Source organism: Balaenoptera physalus (assembly GCF_965194825.1).
Source record: "Balaenoptera physalus genome assembly, chromosome: 10".
NCBI classification, from domain to species: Eukaryota; Metazoa; Chordata; class Mammalia; order Artiodactyla; family Balaenopteridae; genus Balaenoptera; species Balaenoptera physalus.
The window spans coordinates 2,224,351-2,249,804 of NC_138889.1; the positions used below are offsets into that span (position 1 = coordinate 2,224,351).

The window sequence follows — 25,454 nt, forward strand, 5'->3', positions numbered from 1 at the left end:
CCCCCGGAACAGTTTCCTTTGCAGACTTCATATCCAGCAGAAACACTGAGAGAAAGAGGAGATGACACAGGGCCAGATACAGCTTCCAATTCTAAATAGTGGGCTGACCAGTGCCGTTTCTTTACCCATTGGCAGAGTTAGTTGATTGTTTTCCAGAGAAGAGCATAATTTTTAAGAGTTTTTATTCTAAACTATTAAATAAATACTTCATAAACAAACAAAGATATTGATAAGATGCCAGCATTCTGGAATTGGTGAAAATACAGAATTTTTTAACGTATACGAAGGAGGAAGATGAGGATGAGGACTAACGTTTACAGACGTTTATTATGGGCTCAGCACTCCGATACTTGCTGCATGCAAATTATGTTGTTTAATCACAGCAAGAATCTCCGAGTTAGCTGGGATTGTTATCCCCATTTTATGTGCAAGAAATAGATAATTAGTGAACATCTCAAAGATCTCAGATCAAATGAGTGGAAAAACCAGAAATAACGCAGTTCCATTAAGTTGACCTCAAGTCCATGGGATCAAGAAAGAAAGAGCTGCTGTTAAAGAGATGGGAGCAGACAGATGGGAGAGGGGGAGGAGAATAAAGGAACTAGTCCAAATTCTCTTTCAAGTAGGTTGTCTCTATTGATTAAATTAACCACATGATCAGTCAAGTTATAAAAATTGTGTCATCCAGTGAGTTTCTGTAGCTGTTAGGGGAGGGTCCAATTTGAGTAGTGTTAAACATCTAAAACAACCAGATGCAGTGGGAAGACAGGAAGTGAGGAACACACGTGTTCAGGGTGCTGGGTGTCACCCGCTAACCCCGGCATCATTCATTCAGTTCAAGGACAAAGCAAATATTCAAAACCAATCTCTGCGAGGCATTTCCTGGAAAGCTTTGACCGACCGTAAAAGAGTGTGGTTCCACCAACCTACTGCAAATGCCTTGGGAATTTCAGAAGATGCAGTTTTCTCTGAACTGCTCAATTAAATACATCTGGCGGAAGACTTTTGTCAACACTGAGGGGTCACAGGGTCATTTTGTCCCGGTCCTGCCTCTAGAGCTGAGCTCTCCGGTCAGGGACCCTTGTGACACTGGCATCTCTGCGTTTCTTTCTGTGTACCTTTATTTTAAACTCCCCGGATGGTGGCATTTAATGCTCAGACAGGCTCAGACTTACAGTAATGGAAACTGTGGCAGAGATGAGTCCAGAGTGAATCCAGAAAAATAAGTGTTGGAGTGACGCTGGTTGCTTTAATTCATGGGTGAGCTTCCCTTTTGGGAGATCACAGCGGGGTTGCCGCCAAGTGCAACAAATTCCAAGTGGTTTTGAGTAAAGAATTTTCACCCTGTCAGGAGCTCAAAAGAAGCCTCTTGCTGGCGTCAGGGCGGGTTAGCAGCCGCTGGGCTCACGTGAAAGGGGCTGTGGGTCAGGTGTGAGGCGGGGCTGGTGAGAAAGGCTGCCCAGATTTCCCATTCACATGCCTCTCACCTGGGCGCACGACCAGACGGGCCGCCTGAATGTCTTGACTTGTCAACATGATGTGCTGTGAATTTTAAAGAGAAGGCACTGCAAGGGACAGACTCTGATTACTGTTCTAGGTTAAAATGATCAGATTTGAAATAGAGGAGTCTCAGCCTCTTAGACCAGTGGGGATCAGCGAGGCGGTGAACAAAGCAAGTTTGCATGCCTGCAGCAGAGTCAGCCCGGCCGTCTAGTCTGTGAGCTTGCAGGCTCGTGGGATGGCGCTGGTGGACAAGCGTGCACTCAGGGAGGCAGGGTGGTCCGGCAGAGAGCGGGTGTGTGTGCAGGTGCCACAATGTGACCCTCACGGAACAGCTAGAAAGGAGCATCGGATAGAAAGTGTGGCGCTGTTGACCACCACGACAGGTGGGCTCTTGCCATGGTTTTTGGTCCAATGACAGATAGCACAACGTGTCTGTGCTTCAGTTTCCTCATCTGTAAATGGGAATAATAATCATAGACTCTCACTCCCAGGGGAGTCCTGAAGCTTAAATACACACAAAGTGCTTATAAACAGGCCTATAACATCAGCAGTTATTTTTATAAGAAAAAGTTACATGGAACTGTCTGTTCTCACCACGAACTTACAATTTTAGATGACCACACTGGCCTTGCCACACTGATGCATCGCACATGCAAGAGAAGCTAATGACACAGAATTTGGATATTCTGCTGAAACTCCTAATGTGGACATGAAATAAAGCAGACGTTGCAGGGACAGTCACTTGCCACGCTGATTGTTGCCGACCTCGCTCACCCACTTTTAAAGGTACACGTGGAATGTGGTCAGGCAGAGGCAGTAGACAGAGAAACATGAATACTCCATAAATACGCGACAGGTTCCATCACTATGACGTGCTACTCATTTCTAGCTCTACCGCCACTACTACAGTTAAATTACTACTCCTGCTTATAAGAATACAGACATCTGAGGCTGAGCAGTGCCCGGGATTAAAAGCCTTTTGTCTCTCAGCTGGTAGGTTCCAAAGAAAAGGAAACACAAATGCAATTTCTTGCTTTGAGTCGAGGTTAACAAACAAGCTTTGTAAAAATAGTACATCAAAGTGAGTCAAAATTTATGCATTTTGTAGGTCAGGAGAGGGGTGAATGTACTATATCTTATTCATTCTACAGTACACAAGTTTTCAAATTGAAAAGCATCTCTGAGATTGTGATATGTCCTTGATAGCATATTGGAGGTTAATTGGAAATTTTCATTATTTCTTAGAGGATTGTAAACTGTGGTATATTACTAAACAGTGACATTTTGATTCAATTAAATATAGTAATTGAACTGAGTTTAGGAAAAATAGCCATTGAACACTGAAAAAATATTCTTGTGGGGCTTGGTGATGAGTCCTTACTTCTCTAATTTCTCTTGTTTTCCTAGTACTGAATCCTTGTATCTGTGCCATACATACATACACTTGTACCATATCATATACCCACACGTATTAATATAGACAGAAACGAAAAGCCAGGGGTTTAGGACCGATGGTTAAATCGTAAAACTCAGTTGCTGATTCCTGTTCTGTTATCCTCTGATCAGAATGAAAAGGGCCGATGCAGGTGTTCCCTCAGCGACGTGTGCGTTGTCCACGGTGAGCATTTGGCTCTGCACGGAAAGGATGCCGTAGTGGCGGACGGTGCCTCTCCCCCTCCTTCCCCTCTGCTCAGCCTCCTGGGTCCCCTCTCTCCTTTCCCCGCCCACGGCACAGGCCTCGGCCTCCTGGGTCCCCTCTCTCCTTTCCCCGCCCACGGAACAGGCCTCGTCCTCACCCACCCTGCGCTTGTTCCCTCTGCCTGGAACGCTCTCCCCAGTCACGTTTTCATCCTCTCCCTACATTTTCCATCACCCCCGCCCACACCCCAGCTCTCCACCTCATTTTCTCCATTTAGCATTTATTGCTCTCGGGGACATCATCAGTATCACCAACTAGATGAGGGCTCAGATGAAAGCAAGAAATTTTGAATATTTTCTTCTTACTGTTTCCCCCGAACCGAAGACAGTACTGCCACACAGTGTAAATTCAATACACATTTGTTGAATTAGCTCATTGATGATTTTAGAGATTGGTTCTGTGGCTATTTATATTACAGAGGAAGGTGAGGAGAGAGATGAAGTTGTTTTGAAGTCACTGCTCTAGCAGTGACCTCAGATGTGAGTTTCACCTTGGGGTGACTTTGGAAAGAAAGAGTTTCCTGGCTCGATGTTGGTGGGGCTTTGCCCGAGTGTCAATCCAGCATCTATGCCAGTGTGTTCACCTTTAGTCTTTTCAGTAGTCGAGGCTATTGGCTATTGTATAAGCAAATGGGTTTAGCGGCACTCGAGTTAATATAATATCACAAGAGTAATAGGTCCAGTGCTGGCTGAGCCCATTGACTTTTATTGCCATTAGATTCCGCTTTAGAAACTGCACATGCATTAAGTTTCATATTTTAAAAGAGGAAAGGTAGATGCATGGCTTTTCTGGACTCATTTGAAGCCTTCATTTTTTAAGGTTAAATAAATACTAAGTGAAATAGTGCTAGCAAAAGGTTTGGGAGACAGGCATCTAATTTATTTTTAATGAACCTGCAAGGCTCCCCATTTTACCTTATTCAGCTAGTTTCTACTTGACTCCATTTTTAATTCTATAGACTACCCAGCACACACGGTGTCTCTTCACACACGCACACACACACACACACACACACACACACACACACACACACACACACACACAGGCTGAGGTGTGGTTTTCAAGGTCCTATCATGTTTAACAAATATTTCAGATATGTTCATCTGTTCCACTGATTGCCAAGCTTACAGCATGACAACAAATTTTATTTGATGGATAGGAGCTAAAATTACAGCCCGGTCTGCCGTCTGCCGGGATGAATGGATACACGTTGATTTTCTGCGGCGACGCCCGTCACTCGGGAGCTGAGGGCTCCCAGGCACTAGTGTCAGGGACCAGGCAGATGGCTCCACGGCGGGGACAGGAGACCCAGGATGCTGCCGGAAGGACCACACACCTCCAGGGCCCTTGGCTAGGGAGGCGCGGATCACATGGGATGGCGGCACCATGAACTTTTTTTTTTTTTTTTTTTGCTTTTTGCTTATAATGGAAAGCAGCGTGGAAAGCAGCAGCAGAGGAAGGTTTTGGCTCAGAAAAGCAGTGCTCCCCACCGCGTAATGAGTAATATGTGGAAGCCAGCCCACATTTCTGGAACAAAGAAAATCAATTGAGGTTTCAAGGTTTTTCTTATGAACGTATGTCGAGAGAAAAACTTTTACAGTTGGCCTCAAGTTTTAAATCTAATCTTGGCCTTAAGTTGGGGTCAGGGGGATGTGTAGAAGATAGTTTATTGAATCCAATTAATTTTTTTCTTAATTTGGGTGGAAGTTTCTTTTGATGTCTAAAATCCGATTCTGGTAGCAAGCAAGCAATGAATGTCCTCAAGCTGGCAGTTGTTTTCTATCGCTGCTGGAACACTTACCACAAACTTAGTGGCTTAAAACCACACACATTTGCTCTCCTATGGTTCTGTAGGTCAGAAGTCTGGCCTGAGTCTCTGGCAGAAATCAGGGTGTTGGCAGGGTGTTCCTTTCTGGAATTCTAGGAGAAAACCCGTTCCCATGCTTTTTCCATGTTCTAGAGGTGCCTGCATTTCTTGGTCCGTGGTCCCCTCCTCCATCCTCAGGGTCAGCATCACAGCATCCCTGCCCCTGCCTCACTCTCACGACTCTTCTTCTGACCACGGCCTCAAAAAGTTCTCTGCTCTTAAGGACCCATGAGAATGAATTGGGCCCACTGCATAATCCAGCATAACCTCCCCGTATTTCTGTTCTAAACTTAATTACATCTACAATATCCTTTTCGCGATATAAGGAAGCGTATTCACAGGTTCTGTGTATGAGGATGTGGATGTGTTTGGGGGCGTTATTCTTCCGACCAAAGTTATGTGAGAAAAGCCCCGGCATGGTGGTGAGCGAAATCTGCCTCCCTCAGTTTTGGAGTTGATTCATTCATGAGCCGTTAGTTTAGCTTTGTGGTTAAGGGCACAGGCTTTGGAGTCAGGCAGGTCTGGGTTCAACACCCGACTGCCTCGTTCATTCATTCATTCATGTAACACCTATTTACTGAATGTCTGCTAAATGCTAAGCTTTGTTCTGGTCACTGGGGAAAGCAGTGAATAAGGCCAATCTGCTGCCCATGAGACATTTATATTTTAGTAGGGGAAGCAGATAGTATGTAAATAAAGAAATATGTAACGTCAGATAGTGACAAACACTATAAAGATACATGGTAGTATAAACGCTTATGCTGTCCATGTATAGAAATTACTCAGTGACCGTAGCCATGTGTTCAGTCATTCATTCATTCACTCACTTACGGCAACATCATACTTGTCATTGGAACACTTTTATTGTGTATAAAGCATTATAAAAAGGGTTTGAATGTACATCTGACCCTTTCATCATCCATATAAGCCTGAGAGGTTGTGTTTTCTGACTTGTTGATGAGAAAATATAGAATCAAAGAAGCTAAATGACTTGTTATCACGTGGCTGAGCCATAAAATGGCCTCTGAGTTCTAGGATGTCGTCAATCTTGAAGTTTGTTGAATTCTCCTTATTTTCTCCCTAAGCAAGTAGTGTCCCCTGCTTGCAGGTTGTAGACTGGAGAGGAAAGCCGGGGCTGGGGTTTGAAACACTTTATTTTCCTCCAAACCTGAGATAATATGATTTCTTTGTGCTTCCCCTAAGTTTCTTTAGATCATTACGTGACTGTTCCGTCTTTGATCAATCATTTAAATCTGTGTTTACACAGGCCGAGCAAAGGGAAGATCTAGACAGTTACCCAAGCCTTGGAACTCATTTAAACAGCCTATTCAGGGCTCTGCTCATCCGCCATTATTTCATTCTCTCTGCTCAGATACAGCTGCTGAGCACACACACACTGGGGGAGATGAGCGAGAGGAAAGACCCGAGAATCCTCAAAACGAGAGTCTTTCCGCGGGGTGTTTTGTGGGTGTTGACGTCTTTAGTGGTGGTGGGTATGCTGGGGGGGGGTCTTCTCTAGGTTAATTAGATGTGCCTCATTAGCTATGTACATCGATTACTTGAACACACTTGCCAGAGCGTATTTTGGAGAGAATTTGGATGTAAGTGCGTTCTCAGTCTCTGCGAGGAGAGGTGCAGACACCTAGCAGGTGCGTGTCCGGTCAGCCTCTGCCTCCGAGTTCTCTCCTCCCGTGATCTGGTGTCTGTATTTCGGAGGTCACTCTGCCGGGCTGGGTCCTGGGCACTGGGACGGACTGCGGCAGGGAGTTAGTGAACCCACTGCGGTGAATAACGTGTGCCAGCGTCAATTCTGCTTCTGTGCCAGTCCTGCTCTACCTTCTGCCCAGACCTGGGTGGAGAAGCCCTGTGATGTTTGTCGCCAGTGTCCAGCTGTAACACTGTCCCCCATCTGCCCTGTCTGGTGTCTCTGCTTTAATGCCCCCGTTGCTCCGAAGCTTGGCCTTGGCCCTGACTTGCGCCCAGACACTGGACTCCAGTCCCGTGGTGTGGACCCTCCCGTCTGCTGACAGACCACATTCCAGTCCTGTCCTAGCCTCCTGAACTCCACGAAATTGCTCTTCCTGGAGCCCTATGAACCATACTTGGTTTTGGACATTGTGACCTGTCTTCCTCCTTAGAGTACATTTCACCTCCTGCTGCTGGGTTTGGCCCAAACACCCGGCCCTGCTGTCCCTGAGTTTCCGCCGAACACCAGCTGGGCCCTTCGCTTTTAGAATCCTGACTCCACCACTCATGATGCAGTGTTCTCGTTTACAACCTCTAGAAAGTCTGGGCCAAGTTCTCAGCACTTCCAACCAACTGAAGGAAAGGCAGCGCATTATATAACAAGAAGAATCCAACTCTGCCTGGCATCCTTTCTTCTGTTTTTGTGTCTTTCCCCCTCCTAGCTAACCACCCTTCCCTCCCTATGTCCACCCTGGAAGAGCTTCAAGGAAAGTGCAAAGATTATAAATCAATAATCCACAGTAATACTTTAAAATGATTTTTTTTCCCTTGAAATGTTAGCATGAGAAAATAAAACTGAAAGCGGGGAGGGAGAAACTAACCCACCAGTGACAGAACAGGATTGTGAGCACAATATCCTACTAAATGACACACAGAAGGAGTTGGAGCTCTGTAATACCTTTTATATTGCTGCCTGCCATCTGGTCGGCAATTCTTAAGCCTCAAATATTCAGGTAAACTCTATTTTTCCAAATAGTGCGAGGTTATGGGGATTTCAGCAGCCACTTGTCTTTTTAAATATCATTATATTCTACTGTTTTCCAGAACAAACTGTGTTAGCAGGATATTTGCATAGCACGCAGGGAGTTACGCGGCACGTACTGGGGACCCTGCACGCAGAGGACTTGCGGATGGGAGTGAGGTCCTGTTTCCTGTTAGAGCCTGGAGGTTGGGCTGGGAATTCTCATTTAACCTGGATTGAGTCATTCCACCTGGATCCTGGCTGGAAACAGTCCTCACAGGGAAGAACGACCCTTGCACATTCAGCAAGGACAGTAGGAAGGAAGCGAGCTCCTCTTTGTTCTAGACGAGGTCCCCCGGCAGGGCATGGAGCCCAAGCAATGCATCTCCTAAGTTTTTAAAATTCTAGGGGCTTCCCTGGTGGCACAGTGGTTAAGAATCTGCCTGCCAGTGCAGGGGACACGGGTTTGAGCCCTGGTCCGGGAAGATCCCACATGCCTTGTATCAGCTAAGCCCATGCGCCACAGCTACTGAAGCCCGCGTGCCTAGAGCCCATGCTCTGCAACAAGAGAAGCCACCGTGTTGAGAAGCCCGCACATCGCAACGAAGAGTAGCCCCCGCTCGCCGCAACTAGAGAAAGCCCACGCGCAGCAACGAAGACCCAACGCAGCCAAAAATAAATAAAAGTGAAATAAATAAATGTGTAAAAAGAAATTCTGAGACCATTTGTTGGTTGTTTTGCTATTCTCTTAGAAGTGGTGAGGGGAATAAATAGGTCAGATATAACCTGATGTTATACCATATTTGAGGTTTCACTTCTATCAGTTCCCTAGGTTTTTAAACTAGGGGAAATACCTTTCAAATAAAACCTGAGATGTAGGGATGGTGAGTGAAATATGCTTAATGAGAGACGTAAACGCCTGTGGACTCCTGGTGTCCAAGGAGACGGAGTCACTTTCTCCTCCATCCACTCATGTGAACGTTATTTGCCCAGCACGGCTCTAAGTGGTGAGAACACGGAATTGAGCAAGCCACATCCCCGATCCACAAAAATGGTAAAACGAAAAAGGCTGACGTGAACAAGAGTTACATACGGGTTTCGTACTCCCAACCCGCCTCTCCGTGTTCTTTCTCTATGACTCCGCCCTCCTCACGCCGCTAACAAACCTCTAGACGCTGACTGCTTCGCAGTTTATACGTCCAATTCATCTCTCTCTCTCAGACTCCAGACGCGTTCATCAAACTGCCCACGTTTTTGTGTCCATCTGGATGTCCCGGAAGCACCTCACACTCAGCATCTCGCAGGGTGAAGTCCTCGTTGCCCTCCAAGCCTGTGGACCCGACTCGTTGGCCCGTTTGGTGGGTGGATGCCACTCAGCCCCGTCCTGCCCCTCCTGACGCTCTGCACCTCATTTATGCTGCTCTCGTAGCCTCTGTCACCCTCCCTCCACCATCTCCACTCCACTGCCGACAGTCTGGCTTAACCTTTCTTTTAGAAATAAATTTAGACTTCAGAAAGTTTACCAAAGAAGTGCAGAGGGCCCCAAACACCCCTCTCCCAGTTTCCTCTCATACCAGCATCCTGCGTCATCACTAGGTAATTATCGAAACTGAGAAATTAACCTTGGTACAGTTCTACTAACTAATGTACAGAACACAGAGTTCACCGATTTTTCCACTAGTCTCTTATTTCTGCGCCAGGATCCAATCCAGGATCCTGTGTTGCCTTTAGTGTCTTCTTAGTCTCCTCCAGCCCTTGACAGTTCCTCAGTCTTCCCTTGTCTTTTGTAACCTTGACCCTTGGACGGAGCACTGTTCATTATTTTGTAAGTATCCCACAGTTTAGGTTTTACTGATGTTTTCTTATGATTAGTATGAGAATTACTGCGGCAGATGCCAGAGAAGTTACTTGCTGCTCACAGCTCATGATATTAGCAGGTACGTGCTGTCACTATGCATCAGTAACCCGTGACGTGATCAGTGTGTGATGTTAACATAGTATCTGCTGGCAGTCCCTGTTGTAAGGTTACTTTTTTCCCTTTAAGCATTTGGAGAGAGAGATATACCCTGTTTCTGCTTAAACTTTTGCCCGTTAATTTTAGCATCAATCGACAGTTCTTGTGGAAGCAATTATTACTGTAGGCTTCTAACAGTGATTTTTCTGTTTCCCTCATTTGTTCCTACTTTTGTTAATTGGAATTCTCCTCCTCCTCCATTTGTGGATGCGTTCAGTTATTTATTTATGTCAGTATGGACTCATGGCTATTTATTTTAATCTTTGTTATTTGTTTCTCAGGTTGTTCCAACTTTAGTCATTGGTTGTTGACAGGAGTCAAGTTGGCCCCTCTAACTTTTTTTTTGTTTTTCCTGCACCCAATTAATAAATAACCACAGTCTTTTTTTTTTTTTTTTTTAATGGCTGTGTTGGGTCTTCGTTTCTGTGCGAGGGCTTTCTCTAGTTGTGGCAAGCGGGGGCCACTCTTCATCGCAGTGCACGTGCCTCTCACTATCGCGGCCTCTTCTGTTGCGGAGCACAGGCTCCAGACACGCAGGCTCAGTAATTGTGGCTCACGGGCCCAGTTGCTCTGCAGCATGTGGGATTTTCCCAGACCAGGGCTCGAACCCGTGTCCCCTGCACTGGCAGGCAGATTCTCAACCACTGCGCCACCAGGGAAGCCCCCTCTAACTTTTTAATATGGACACATTCCCCTCTCTCTTTATTTGTAAGCACTTTATTAGTTTCTGGTGCCAGAAAATGCTGCAGACTCATCTTATGTTTTCTCTTCCCTGGAGCCTAGCTGTTCTCCAGGGAGCCCAGATTATTCTCATTGGAGAATGGTGTTTAGAAACCAAGTCTCAGGGCTCAGTGTGCTCACTGCTGCTGTGGGGTGACGGCATCTGGTCCTGCTCAGCGGGTGGGGCTGGGGGATACAGGTGTGCACTGACTCCTGCGTGGGCTCAGCTGTCTCTCTCTCATCTCTCTCTCTATCTGTGTATATGTTTTAGGATCCCATAAGTCCGTATTGATACCTCTGATTCTAACCAATACCACAGGGATTATTCCAGTCTCCCTCTTTATTTGTTTGAAACTTCTTCCAACAGTGGCAAACCTGGCTCTCATTACCTACAATATGTTTACTTATTCATTTAACCCTATTATGCAAATAAAATATTTTCAGAATTGAAATAATCCATTCCCCTATGAGGAAAAACAAGTACCAACTAGGCTATAATATTTAGGTATAGTTCTTTTGTTTTTATCCTTACCATAGTCTACTGCTTAAATTCCTCATTTCTCTGTGGCTAGACCACTGAAACTGGAATTCCTGGATTTTATTTTTCCACCTTTGATCCATTCTTCACAAGACAGTCAGACTGATTCACCTAAAATAAAAATCAGATTATAATTCTCTGCTGCTTAAAATTCTTCAGTATCTCCCTTTAGCTCATAAGGTAAGGCTCAAGGTTTTGGTATTGCATGTAAGCCCTTCCCAATACGGCTCTTATCTTGTCATCTGGTCATTAGTTCTCTAGCTCCTTGCTTTGAACCTGACTCCAAATTCCCTGTATGTTTATTGATTGCAAAAAAGGATAAAGTCTTCTGATTAATAAAAATGCTCTTAGAGCAATAAGTCTATGATCATTTTCCTGGGAGACAAAACAGAAAAGGGAACTTGGAAAAGAGAGAAAAGAGAGTTGAGGTTGAGTGTTTACTGTGGTCCCAGCACTTTCTGAAGGCTGTCTCCTTCAGCCTTCCTGGTCACTCTGAAGGTGGCACAGTTCATGGTGCAGGTATTGGAATCAAAACAGACCTGACTTCAATCCCAGTTGGCCACTTGCTAACTACCTCTGAAACCAAAGTTGGTGCTATTGCCCTTACCCCATGCTCTTTCCCTCAGAGCGGGTTAAGGTGGAGGGTCAGAGAAGGTGGCATTTGACCTGAGTCAGGAAGGATAACAAAGTCTCCACTGTGGGCACGTGGGCAGCTGAAAGAAATGCTCAGGAAAGGGCAAGGGGATTACCTATGAAACAAAGTCTGTATTTCAGTCTTTTCCCTGGCTACTCTTGTACATAGTTATTATGTACCTGTGCGCCGTGTGGAAAGTGACTTTGCAATATAATGTAGCGGAAAGGAAATAGAAATCAGAATTGGAATTTTCATTCTAGTCTCAGCTGTATCCCTGACAAGCTGTGTAATCTTGGTCATGCCATTTCATCGCCTTGAATCTGATTCTTCCTACCCAAAAACCTAGCAGTGGAATTTGCTGATCTCACCCCACTTCCTTCTCTTTGCTTGGGGACCATCATGCACTTTCTCCAGCCTCACCTACCACTGCTCATCCTGCTTTGCTGCCTCTGACATTTGTTTATTTTTACTTGCAAGTTGGACTTATAAATGCTGTGAGATGCTGCGCCAGTTCGGAGGTAGAGGAGGTGAAGGATGGTGGAGTGAGGTAGAGGCAGTCGCAGCTGTGGCCACTTGGCGACGGTGACCGGCCACCCCGGCTTCAAGTCTGTATCATTCCCAGGCCACCGAGTGCTCTGAGAGGCATCCCAGCTGATCCTTGGTGTGGCAATGCAGCTTCTGCACTGACCACACAAACACTGCCCTGAAGTTGACCAGACAGCTTTCAATTATAGGACTGCCTATTGTGTGGCCAGCTGTATGTGCCTCTATTAAGGATAAAACCAGAAGGAATAGAATGAAACTGTGGCACGAAAAATCTGTGCTAATCATGGGGAGAAACTCTGATGTCAGGCGAATCATGAACCAGCATCAAATTGTGGGATGTCCTTTTCTTTTTCCCTTTCATCACTTAACTGAACTGCTAGGAGGCAAGATAGACTAGATCACCCCCTTAAGCCCTGTTATCACATTTTATTAGATCAGATTTTTCTACAGTTATATAACATTCGCAATTTTGCCATTTCGTGTTCATAAAAAACTCTCCTAAGCTCTCGGGGAAATAGGGACCACAGCTCACAGGTATTTACTACTGCCTCGTGTAACCTGTTCTGTATGTTCAAAACTTATATTTTATAGCAATTCCATGACAAAAAAATTTTCGTTATAAATTGAAGTCAAGGTCAGCTTTGGCTGAATCAAATCATCATTAAACTTAGGCACCATTGTCATTTTCTTAAAATAGTTATATTTTCTGTTGCTTCTTTTTTATTTAGATCCAGGAAACTTCTGGATCATTTCCTGGTAGCATTTACAGCTTTCCTAGTATACTCAGATATACAGATACTGTTCTATTGACTTGTAATACAACCTGCAGACGTGATTTCAAGACCAAGGGCAGTTCCCCTACCGCTCTTTCCAATGCCTATGCCAGTTAAGGCTGTGTTATACTATAGAGCTGCTGATTCAGTTATGTTGCAGTATTTGACAGAGCAGAAAAATACTCTAACAGTGATAAACTTTAAAGCACCTTTTCGGCTCTAAAAGGCTCTTTAGGCAATGCGCTGATGCTCTTGCAGTTGAAACGAAGATGTGAAGGTCCTTATTATTTAAGACTTCTCAATAAGCCAGATTTACCAATGTCAAATTACTGGTGAGTTCTTTGACCCCATATTTATTTCTGATTTCCGCAAGCTGTTGGTAAGAGCTGCTGTAAATCAGGTTGCCATCGATCTTGGCTCCTGCTCAGGTAATTCTTAAGAGGAACTGTTGATGATCAACAGAAAAAGACTGCAGCTCCGAAGAGCACACGTGTAGGAGTCCCCAGGATGCCCTGGAAGCGTGTGGGTGTTAATCATCAGGGGATAGGAGAGGCAGACACCAGTGCACACATGGGGGGAGGCACGAGGTCCGTCTACACATCAGGAAATCCAAGCGTGGAGAGGGGTGAAGTTTGGCCTTAGAGGAGAGATGAGGGAAGATGATGAGCGTGGTGTAACAGACAGTCACTTAAACGAGGGTCCCCCACCCCCAGTACGGGTCCGCGGCCTCTCAGGAACGGGGCCGCACGGCAGGAGGGGAGCGGTGGGCGAGGGAGCGAAGCTTCGTCTGTATTTACGGCCGCTCCCCATCGCTCCCCACCGCTCATATTCCCACCGGAACCGTCTCCCCCGCCCCTGTCAGTGGAAGAATTGTCTTCCATCAAAGCAGTCCTCGGTGCCAAAACGGTTGGGGACTGCTGACTTAAATGATTGATTTAATTAAAAGTAACTGTGTGTCCCTGTGCAAGGCACTTAAATGGTTCTCACACTCGGCCTCCGTACCTCATGGCACTTCTGTTTGCGTTCTCTGCTTTCTCAGCTGAAGGGAAGGGACGGCTCTTCACCTCCTGGAGGCCTTTGCCCATTTCACGTGCAGAGAGACCGTTTCTGGCCGGTCATTCTCCCCACAGTCAGCACCCCCGTGCCGTGTGGTCCTCCGTGATGGGACGGGGGGCCCACAGGTCTGGAGGCCGATACGGTAGTAAGTATTCCGTGACTCCCTCTAAGACAGTGACTGTGCGTTTTGCTTCACGTCTCTTACTTAATCCTCACAGGGAGGAGGAGCAGGAGAAAGAGGGAATGGTTGTGAGGAGGGAGAGCGGAGGTGGGATTCGGGCTCTGCTCACTGCCCTCGGCAGGAGGAGCTCCGGTTGGAGGGGGCTGTGAGTCCGTTGGAGCTTCAGGGCCTCCAGGCTGTGACCGGCTGGCAGTTCCTAGCCCAGGTCTCGGTGTAGGGGGTCTCCTTCCACCTAAGACGGAGTTTAGGAAATTTGGTTGTAAAGCAAATTGTGAGAAGTGAATCCTATTTTTCTATCAGTTCCCATTACATAATTTAAGATTCATTTTTATTAGGAAAGACCCCTCACAGGTGTTTGGATGAGGGCCGAGTTGGGTGAGGATTCAGGAAGGTGCTTCAGGGAATTTGTTGTTCACCCTCATGGCAACGTCTGCGCCCTTAATCGATTCCACTGTAGCAGTGGGTTCAGGGATTTCAGGTTGCTTTTCTTTCCAGAAAGCCTGGCATTGAACGGCTAAGTGAACGGTTCTGGAATCCAAGTGCAAGTTGTGGAGTTAGTTACACACTCTCTCTGGGTGCTGCTTCTGCTTCTGGAACATGAAAATCCTACCAGTTGCCAGTTCCCAGCCCGCTGTGAAGCGCTCTGTGTGGTGTCGGCTGTGTGCTGAGTTTATTCTGTGAGTTTGGTGGCTCGTCAGGTCTTTGGTGTTCTTCAGGGAAAGGGGCCAGGACACTGAGTTCCATAAGTACTAGCGTGTTCGTTTTCAGGTAGTTTGTTGCCCTCTTCTTATCTTAATGATGAAGGGGTTAGATGATGGTGCATATGAGCTTCGTTTCCCAACGGACGTCTGCTGCATTTGTGAGTAAAGTGTGTCATACCCGTGGGCTGCAGAGTCATACCTCACTTGTGGGCTCAGCCGTCCACACGCCGTGCCTCTTGGTGTGAACATCTCTAATTTTCAAAGAGTTTTGTAAACTGGAAATGGCAGTCCTCAAATCTATCACCTCTATTAGTTAAAACTTTTACACCTAAACCTGACTGAGAAGGACTCATCGTCACACTCGTTGTTTTGGTAGCTGTCAGGGTGATGGCAGTGATGTATTCAGCCTCTCACTGTTCACTGTGACTTCAGGGGTAACACAGAGGAACTTGCCACCGCGTTAGTTTCTTTGGGGACACTCTGTCCTGCAACTTTCCTTTCACTCAGCAGTGCCCTCCTCCTCTTCTTGTTTACGCATACCTTCTGGAGTTCTCCTCTTCCCCCAGTTCCAAGCTGCTCTCTGACCAATAATTGATGCTAAACTGTGCATGACTGATACCAGCTCATCAGTATCAGGGCAGGGCCAATCTCAGAACACAAATGGTAGCATATTTTCTAAAAGTCTCATTCAGCATCCTGCGGGATTCACACATCCACTGGGATGCAATTAGTTTTTAACATAAGAAATGCTTTATTTGCTAATAATTAATGTTTGCCGTTTTAGACAAAGCAAATATTAATATATGTGAGCCAAAAGATATAAACAGAGTCCACAGAAGACATTGCAGGGAAATGCAACGTGTACCTTGGATTTAGTACAGATGGCATTTTCATCTTACTGATTCACAAAGATTAAAGAAAACCGAACTTCCTTGTCAGTGAATTTTTTTTTTCTTTGTTGGGAAAACTTCTATCATAAAATGAAAGGGCTTTATTTTGTTTACTCTTCTTAATAGTTTTTCAAGGGTTCAATATAGATTGAAAAATGCCACTCACCTCCATCCACACTTAAAAGCTTTATTAATAGCATGTGGGTCAAAGTGTTCTTGGTGAGGGAAAAAGCATAATTATTGAGAAATTATTAAGAAAATGATATGATAGTGATGCAGTTATTAATAGGACCCAGGTGTTCTTTGTTTTCTTGGTAGATGGTCCAGTTCTTTTATTTAGTGAAACTCTGAAGAACCAGCAGGCCACCTGCAATGACACAGGTGAGTGGCAGTCAGGAGACCCTCCAGCTCATCCTCTGCGCTCTGGATGCAGTAGGTCATGGAGGCGGAGACCATGTGAGCACAGGCACGTTTCTGTTCGTTTTGTCTTCTCGTGCCGTACGTATGATTGCCTCCTGATAAGGACGTCGGTTGTACTTGCTTAAACACTTTCCAAGAGCCACTTTCCCCTATGCCAGCTTCCACTTCTGTTTCTTAATTGTCTTTCCTGTGCACTGAAGGGCCTCACGTCCGTTCCCCTCTTTGCTCCAACTTCATTATCCAAAAACAGACATCAGTGTATTGACTTCTGGGTTGCATTTTCTTTCTTTTTTATTTTTGCTTTTTGCTTACTTCCAATTGTTGACTTATTTGCAAATACTTCATAACCAAGATCAGACCAGGTCATCCAGTATTTAGGTATCTGGAACAGTAATCAGTGTCTAAGCACGCTCCTTTCGTGAGGAGGAGTGCCACTCGGGAGGAGCTGGAAATTCCCGTAGGCTCGCAAGTTGTCTAATTGTTCCTAAGCTGTGTACAGTTCAGTAGTAATAGAGAAGGGAAGGGCTTCGGGTGATCTTTCCTAATTAAATTTATTTAAATGAATTTCCATTGCTCCATCCCAGTGTGTAAACTCAGATCCCTTTAACTTGTGAGAATCTCATCTGATCAGCTCAACTCACAAGAATTTACATTCAGAGGGTAGGTGGACATTTTCCTGTTAGCCCAAGGAATAGAGTCAGGAGTTCTAAGTTCCATGGGATTTCAGAAATACTGTAACACATATTTTAAACCCAATTTAGCAGTGAATATGGAGTAAGACAGAGGTGAGATGAGATCGTCCTTCCACCTGACACGGGAATATCCCCGTCATGTCCTGTTCACCTGGATGATCCCTGTGTCTTCTCCCGTCCTGCCCCTTGTAGTACCTGTGTGAACGCTTCACTAGGTTCAAACTCCAGCTCAAATCACATCTCTTTATGAAGCTGTTAACAATGATCTCAGCTCACAATGGACTATCCCTTCTCTTAATGTTTCTGGCACTTAGAGTCAGTATCATACAATTCAGCACAAAACGCCTTGGTTTGTCCTTTGATTGGTTGAGGTCTTCCACAGCTTTCCAAACCTTCCGTGTCCCCAGCGAAATTCCACATGTGGAAGAGATCTCCCACTGCTTGCTTTTCTCCAGTGCGTAGTATGTACTGATTTATACCCAAGCATATTTGCTACTTGATTCGTATAACTGCCGGCTGTGGATCCTAAGGATATTATTGGCTGGAATGATTAACTTGTTTATTTTCAAAATGCATCTTCCTGCTATTCCATTTATACTCAGCACCCAGATTGAATTGCTTCCTGATTGACTGTTTCCCTATCCACCCCCCCACCCACCCACCCCGGCAACATAAATGTGCACAAACAAGCAGATATTTTCTCTAAAGGAACCCATGGACACTAAACTGTGTGTCAAGAGATCGTTGTAAACGGGCCTCCAGCTTCCCTCTTCCAATCGCATCAAATAAGTTCATGTAGATGTTTCCTCGGAAATAAAACCTCATTTGAAACCTGAACATATGGAACGTGCCCCTCGTACCTACCAGAAGTTCCAATTTTGGAAATCTGGGCTGGGAATTAAGATCTTTGTTAATTTCAAGACAGGCCCCAGATCAGTATTTTGTGAGTGAGGCCAGATCGAAAACCTCATTTTTAAACAACATATGTCTCTGCACAACTTCTCTGCTTCAGCCAACCGAAGCAGTTCCTTATTTCCCAAATTTGGACAAAAGATTGTGATCAAATTATTTCTAAAATGACAGAGAATTTTCTTCTCAACTTCACATACTCTGTGCTGCTTGCCTGCTGTAGGTGTGGCACTGTGTTAATTGTACTGAGTACGAAGGGACAGAGATTAAATACTGTCCAATCAAGGGTGACTACATAACTTATGGCCAAACTAGAAGTTTTGAGAGTGAAAGGGGAGCTGTGATAATTATGCCAGGATGATAGGCATAGACTGGGACTTGCAGGGAAATTCTGGATGTATGGTTACCCTATTCATTTGTGTTAGTTTCTTATGGATGCTGTAACAAAGTACCATAAACCTGGTGACTTGAAACATCAGAAATGTATTCTCCTGCTATTCCAGAGGCGAGAAGTCCAAGATCAGTAATACTGGGCCGAGATCTCCATGTTGGACGGGCTGTGCTCTCCGGAGGCAGTAGGGGAGGGGCTGTTTCTTGCCTTGGCCACCTTCTGGTGACCACCAGCATCCCTTGGCTTGGGACTGTGTCCCTCCAGTCTCTGCATCTGTGGTCACAAGGCTTCCTCCTTTTGCTCTTTATGAAATCTCCCTCGGCCTTCCTCTTATGAAGGAAACTTGTGAGGGCATTTAGGGACCCCAGGATAATCTAAGATAATCGCTCCATCTCAAAATTTTACCTTGGTCACATCTGCAAAGACCCTTTTCCCTTATATAAAGTGATATTTATAAATTCCAGGCATTAGGACCTGATATCTTTGGAGGCCATTATTCTGTGTACTCACCTTCTCTGCCCTTCCAGTCTTTATGACATTACTAAGAGTGAAAGTACACACTCGAGGAAGTAGAACCATATCAGGAAGTACACACGACTCAGTGCCGCGGGAGGGCGTGGGCAGTGCTGCATGTGGAGGAGACAGAAATCGCGTGAGCCTGGGGCAGCCTTACTGTAAAGCATAGACGGGATTTAGAAAGCGGTGGGAGAACGCGTTCCAGACAGACGCAGCCTGAGCAGAGGTTCGGGGGAGGGGACAGTCGTCGATGTCCGGGAGACACAAAGGAGAGGGCTCTGGCTGGAAAGCAGTCTGTCTTCGGAGCAGCGGGGGTGCGTTTGGAGTTAGGCTGATGTCAGGGTGGTGGTCCCGCCTTACGCCAAGCTCTCCGCACCCCCCTCCTGTATTCATCCTGAAGCTCTTTCTCTTCACCCTCCCACTTCATCCTCTTTAAATCTCCATGATTCATCTTCCTGTTTCCCTTTGATCGTTTTTGCAACTTTGCTTCTGCGTCCTTTCCGAGTCCCACCCCTCCTGTCCTGCCGGGGTGATGTCTGTATCTGTGCACGACTGTTCTTACTAGATTCACGTTGCAGGTCTTGTGTGTTCCGCTGTGAGCTCTTGGAAGGAAGGGCCCTGACGTGCGTCTGTGTCTCCGGTACCTCGAGCACAGGGAGTAACCTACAGGAGGTGCATTTTGAGTGAAGAGACGTACAGATTTATACCAAGGACACGAGACTCCGTCAAAGGTCTTTGGTGATTGTAATAGCGGTGGTGGTATTTGGTTTTTGTCAGGTAGTGATTCCTTCTCATCTATCAAATATGAGTTTGGAACTACTTAGACCCCATCTGGGGCCTAAGAGTTTTACCCCTTAATCTACTTAGGAGCAAATACTGAAATCATCCTTATTAGAAGCTATATACAGTACGTTCTTCCTCAAGATATTCAGAGGGGATATAGATGATTTTCCCTCCGTCAGTTTCAAGCGTACTTTTCTCACTTCTTCCTTCATATTAAGCCACTTTCATAATCTACCCATTTCCTCTCGTTCTGCCTTCAGGCAGCTGGGAATAAGCGGTCGGCTGCTTGGTCTCGATGGCCTGCAAGTGCTGTGGCTTCTGGTTGCCGTGACGAAAGGTGACTTCAGGAGGAGAAATGAGCTGTCTGCCCATTAATAAGCAAGGCAATGCTCATAAGCTGTGTCGCCTCTGTCAGTCGCCCAGATCCGACCCCAGCAGCTTCCATTAAAGCAGGGGATTAAGCGCTGGTGCAGCCCCGTGGAAGGAACCAGGGACAGCTCCTTGGGTCCCAACAACAAATTACCTCTGAATCAAACCTCTGATTAATAGCTCCAGACTTGCCGCTCTGCTCTGCATAATTGAGTTTCATGGAGTGTTACAATTAACAGACGTGCCATCACCCAGGTAGAAACAGCTACCATTTATTTGGCCAGCAGCGCTGGAAAGTGCTGGGTGGTGAAAAAGAATCATTTATGAGGGGATTAGGTGCATTCTGGGTCATAAATTGAATAAGGCTATAATTACCTTCTAATAAAAAGCTATAAACATGATGGTCCCGTGATACTACCCCAAAGTCGCCTTCTATTTTTTTCTGCTGCTGAGGGTCAAAGCACTTCCTTCCCTGGCCAAATGCCAGCCACAGCCTGAGACAAGTGTTGGTCTGCGTGGAGGTGGATGGCCCCCGCTTTCTGAGATTCCGTGGCCTTTCTGAACTTCCAAGGTGTAGCTTGTTTTGTGCCATTTATTTTAGCTGCGTTTGTTATCACGCAAGGAGTCAGACGTGCAATGCACATGTCAGGTAAGCTTCAGACTCTTGGAATTACCTGGGAAGAAAGCCAAGGTGTCATTAGAAGTGCTGGGATGCAGCAGAATGCCGGGCACTTCATTGTTGGTGAGCAGGCCAGGAATTAACCATCCATCAATACCGGGGGATTAAAATATTACGCACGACCAGAAAATACTCCTTTGAGAGTTTTGTGCTTTTTTTTCCTGTAAAATGACATTTCTCGAGCACAGTGATTCCCTTGGCGGATATTATTTAGCTATTAAGGCAGATGGATCAACAGTAGCCACCGAAGGGATGACGTCTGCCGTTCTAATCAGGTCTTCTTTGGATCAATAGACGTAAAGGAATGAATAATAGCTACTCCTTTTATGGAGTTTCTCGAGTGTCGGGTACTTTTCTGTGCTCTCTCCTTGTACAAATGTATTTAACGAGGAACTCGCTGCCGAACAAAGGTAAAGCTGTGGTCAGCTTTACCTTTTCCTGCCGTTCTTACCTCGTATTCCTTTTACTGTCCCCCTCTTCCTCGGTTTGCTCATCCCCTCCTTCTGCCTCCTCGTGTTCCCCTTTCTCTGCAATTCTTCTTAGCTGCCCGTATGTTATGTCTGAGATTCAATCGAGTGCAAAGCAATAGGAAACCAGGGAACCTGAAGTCCAGTCCTGGAGCCGTCATTCTCCATGAGCGTGATTCGGGGCGAGCTGAGTAATTAGATTGGGCCCCAGGTTACTTATTGTAAAATGAGAAGAAGAAGAAGGATGTGGGAGGAGGGAGGAGGGGTACAAGGGCGCAGGAGGGGGGAGGAGAGGAGGTGATCATACCTGCCCTTCCTACAATAAAATGTTGCCCTGAGACTCTGAAGAGATAGTATCTATGAAAGCCTCTGCAAATGGTATAGAACTCTACAAATGTCACGTCACTTGTTTTTGCTAACCTCCTGATAAATATTTTCAGGAATTTTACTGGGATTTAGAGCCAGGCACATTTGGAAGAAAAAAAAAAAACAAAAAGCACAGAAGCCATGCTCTGGACAAATTGCGTTTCTCGTTCTGCACTTACCAGGAGGAAAATGATGCCATTCCTTGCTAAAAAGCCATTTGTCTTGCAAATTTCTATAATGAACAGATTTTGGAATAAATAGCATGTAATCTGCGACGACAGTTCTCTCATTTCTCTTTTATTAGTTCAATCTTCTCAGCATCTGAACCGCATCGCTCCAGAACCTCCATGATCATTAAGGCAGCTGGGTTGCCTGCATTTCCCCTGGCTTTTGGCACATAGCAGAGTCACCAGCCAGCCTCTTGTTACCAGGCCCACATCTGGCTGCTAAATGCACCTGGCTAAGGACGCCAGGTTGGAAAAGAAAGCAAACAGCGAGCTGCTTGGCTTTTGCAACAATATGCCCTTCTCCCCACCGACCTTTACCTGGGCGCATTTGAAACCCGAGTCCGACTCGGAGCTTGTGGGGAATTTGAGTTGCGTGAAACATCCCTTCGCTTAAAATAGATCATCTCTGTGGAACACAGTGTGGCTGTCAACACTAACTCTCCTTTCTCTCTGCCCTTCTCCCTTTGTGTCTCCCTAGGTAAGTGCTGTTTGATTATTGTGTTGAGCGTCTTCAAGAGAGAGCTCACGGCCGGCCCAGTTCTTGGTCTCACGGGAAGGAAGTCTTTGGCCAGCTTCTGGCCATCCTGCCTGGTGGCTCCTGCAGCACGTGGGGTGCACGGAGGTATGGCTGTTCGCTGTCGCTGGGTTTGCGTCTGCTCGCGGTAAAGGGAGTGTGAGTGTTGGATCAGCGTCAACGATACAGTTAAAAGAAATTACTGGGGGCTGAGTGCCAAAAGATGGTCGTTTCACCTCTGCAAGTCATCTCGTTTTATGAGTGCTTGTGAATTCTGTGTTAATCTGTTTACTAAAAATGGACGTCATAAAATAAGTGATAACAATTTCATTTCTACTAAGGGCTTCACAAATCATCTTTGCCTGTTGTTAAAAGAAGAGCACAGGGTTGAAATGTATGTTGTTGATACACCGCTGGGGTGCATGGCTGGGATGGAGGGAAGCCGATCCACTCCTTATCCCCCGACGATGGCATTCGGCGCGCTTGAACACGTAGCTGAAATATCGTATAAAATATTGAGAAAATAAAAGTACAGAGGGGCAGCGTTTGATGCAATTCTGAGGACGAAAATTACACATATTCCTTGTGTCTGTAACTTTCGGTGCATTGAGCCATTGTTCCGTAGAAGGTACTGCAGAGCTGTTCTGTCAGCTGTAGGGTCAGAATCGTTCGTGGAATTGTTGAGAGCGCCATCAGACTCGTCAGTCTCAGCCCAGAGCACCTGGAGGGCGTCTTCTCTTCAGGTTGTGAAGGTCAAACATGGGCTGATGGCCATGACTAACTCTGTACCAGGAATAACCATGATGGTATCACAAATGCCTAACTACAGACCTCAGTCTACATAAAATAGAGATGTAATTGCAGTGTATTTTGAGTATTTCTACTGGGAATCCCCCTGGTCTGCTAAACTGATGGAAACTTTAGGTGTGGCTTAAGGAAATCTCTCATGCTGAATCAAGAAGAAGACATACTCTTTCTTTGTCTCACTAATTCTCGATCCGTGGCTGACACTTTTTACATTTCGCGATAGTCTGTTGTTCTCTTTATATGGAACATCCCTGCCTACTTGTTAAAAGACAGTTTTCAGAAAAGGTAAAATGATGGTTCATATACAGATATAAAATGAACACTATTTTATTTAACTCGTTATTCATAAGGAAACCAGGCGATTTTATGTATATGTTTTGAAAGAGAAGTCAAAGACGTACAAATGTATATGGGTTAAAGGAATATTGAAACCAATTTCCAAATGGATGGGAAACTGGCTTTTTCTGAGGTGTTGGGAGGGGGGAGTTGACTGAAACTGCAGCAGACAATTTATTTCCATGTCTATAGACAGAATTATTTTGCTTGGCTATCAATTTTCCATAATTTACAGAGTTGTAAAATAGCTCACAGGCAATGAAAGGCTGGGATGAGGTAACCAAGTGGGGTGTGCTTGAGACGGTGCTCTGCTTTCCATTAGAGACACCCAGTGATCTCTTCTGCTTATTTCTCATTTCCTTATGGTGATCTCTTCTGCTTATTTCTAATTTCCTTACATACTCGAGTGTGGATTTTAAAATAGGAAGTCATCATCTACCCGATTTTCAGATTCCAACTATCTGTGTTCCTGTTTATTAAAGTTCAGATCTGTGCCAATTCTGGAACTTCAGATGGTACAGCCTGCCTTCGATTTTGGAAACATGCCTACCTTCATTTTCTGTGACTTCCCTGAAATGCCTGGCTTTGCCACTGCTATAAAAGAAGCTTTTAGTATTTCCCTAAAAAAAAGTACAGATTCTGAAGAAACATTTTCTCCATGAACTAGATCTTGAAAGTTATGCATTAGTTAGATGTAGTTTATTCTTTGGTTATTTGTGAAGGGATGTTGTCAGAGTGCCCCTCCAGTGGAAGGAGTTGGATTTGAAACTTTCCGTTCGCAATCCCTTTGCCCTTGAAACACGTTTTGTCCATGTTAATTCATCTTCCTAAGTGGTGGCATCCCGCGGATCTCACGCGGGGTTCATGTCGACGGGAGTATGATGTGGCCACGGCACATCATCTTAGCTAAGTGATGGCTTTCTCCAAGTGTGGACGTGCTTCAAGGGGTCTCATTCACCCACCTGGGGGCACCTCCCAAAGCGAGCAGGGACCAGAGGGGAAAAGTGCTCAGTCTGACGGGGAGGAGAGGGCAGGCATCACCCGGGCGAGGTTGGTTGGCAGGACGCCTGCTCCGTGGGGCACGATGGCTTCAGCCCCAACCGCCAGGACCAGGGGAGTCGGCTGGTCTGCCCCAGTCCACGGGTGGGATCGCCTCCTGCAGATGCATGAGCGCTGTTTCCCTGCGAGCCCGTTTGCCTCTGCAGACCCTGCCTCACGCTGTTGTCACTGATGAGAATCGCCCTCAGTGGTCCAGAGCGGAGGCAGCACACGGACCCAGGCGGTGGCTTTTTCAGGAGAGGCGGTGCCTCTTTCCGCCACTTCCCAGAAAATCGTGTCATTTTCACTCATCAGCGTTCACCGAGATTTCCCTAACTCCTGTCACATCGAAGATCCAGCTGTGCCCCTGAGAGAAGTTTGAAAGGGAAAGACCTGTTCCGATGTTTTTCTTGCGCACAAACCATCTGGATGTTTCTTTTGTTTTCCTTTGGGATTTTTTTGAGGGTGTAAAGAGGAAGCTCCCAGTGAGAGCAGACGCCTCAGCTGAGACGTCCCGCCGGGCTCTACCCTGATGGGCGCCTGCGTGCTGCTGGATGCAGCACGTGGGCTTCTTTTGGAGTGCTGGAGACCCGCCATGAAATAGGTCTCAGCCTTGAGCTTTACTTCTTCGGCTAAATTGGAACCAGAAGGTTTAGTTTACTTGACTAAGATGATAAAGATGGCCATTGGTGCACTTTAACTCAGATCTGTTTACTCTTATTTCTTTGATTCTCCACGGCACACGTGAAGGAAAGAATCTGAACATCAGTTGTTTATTGTTTGGTAGCTGATTTTTACTGGCAGTTGCATGATAGGCCCCAGATCTCTAAGAATTACCTATCAGACATGCTCAGGATGAGGACCCATCCGCCTGAGATCTGTTCACTTTCCTAAGGGCTCATGGAGTTCTGAGATAATTAGCTTTCTGGCTTTAAATCATAAAGAACCAATACGTTTTGTAAATAAAAAAAATAGGACCACAGATGCTGCCTTTTTCTCTCCCCTGTGCACCCACCTGGATCACCGAGGGTGTGTGTCTCCAAGATGATGGTAAAGGAGTAGGGGTTGAAAATAGGGGGCAAAGGAGAAAAGCACGGGGTGTTTATTGTGA

At 45.8% G+C, this 25,454-nt stretch overlaps 1 protein-coding gene across 4 annotated transcripts in view; it reads left to right on the forward strand.

Moving 5' to 3' along the window:
- OPCML (opioid binding protein/cell adhesion molecule like) overlaps positions 1-25,454 on the forward strand; it is a 1,230,378-nt gene that overhangs the window by 338,985 nt on the left and 865,939 nt on the right. For 2 of the 4 annotated variants that reach the window (XM_082476230.1, XM_082476231.1), the window contains exon 3: positions 22,127-22,270. The exons of the other annotated variants lie outside the window; for them this stretch is intronic. In XM_082476230.1, coding sequence (XP_082332356.1) covers positions 22,127-22,270 — 144 coding nt within the window. The remainder of the gene's footprint in view (positions 1-22,126; positions 22,271-25,454) is intronic. 4 annotated transcript variants of the gene reach the window in all.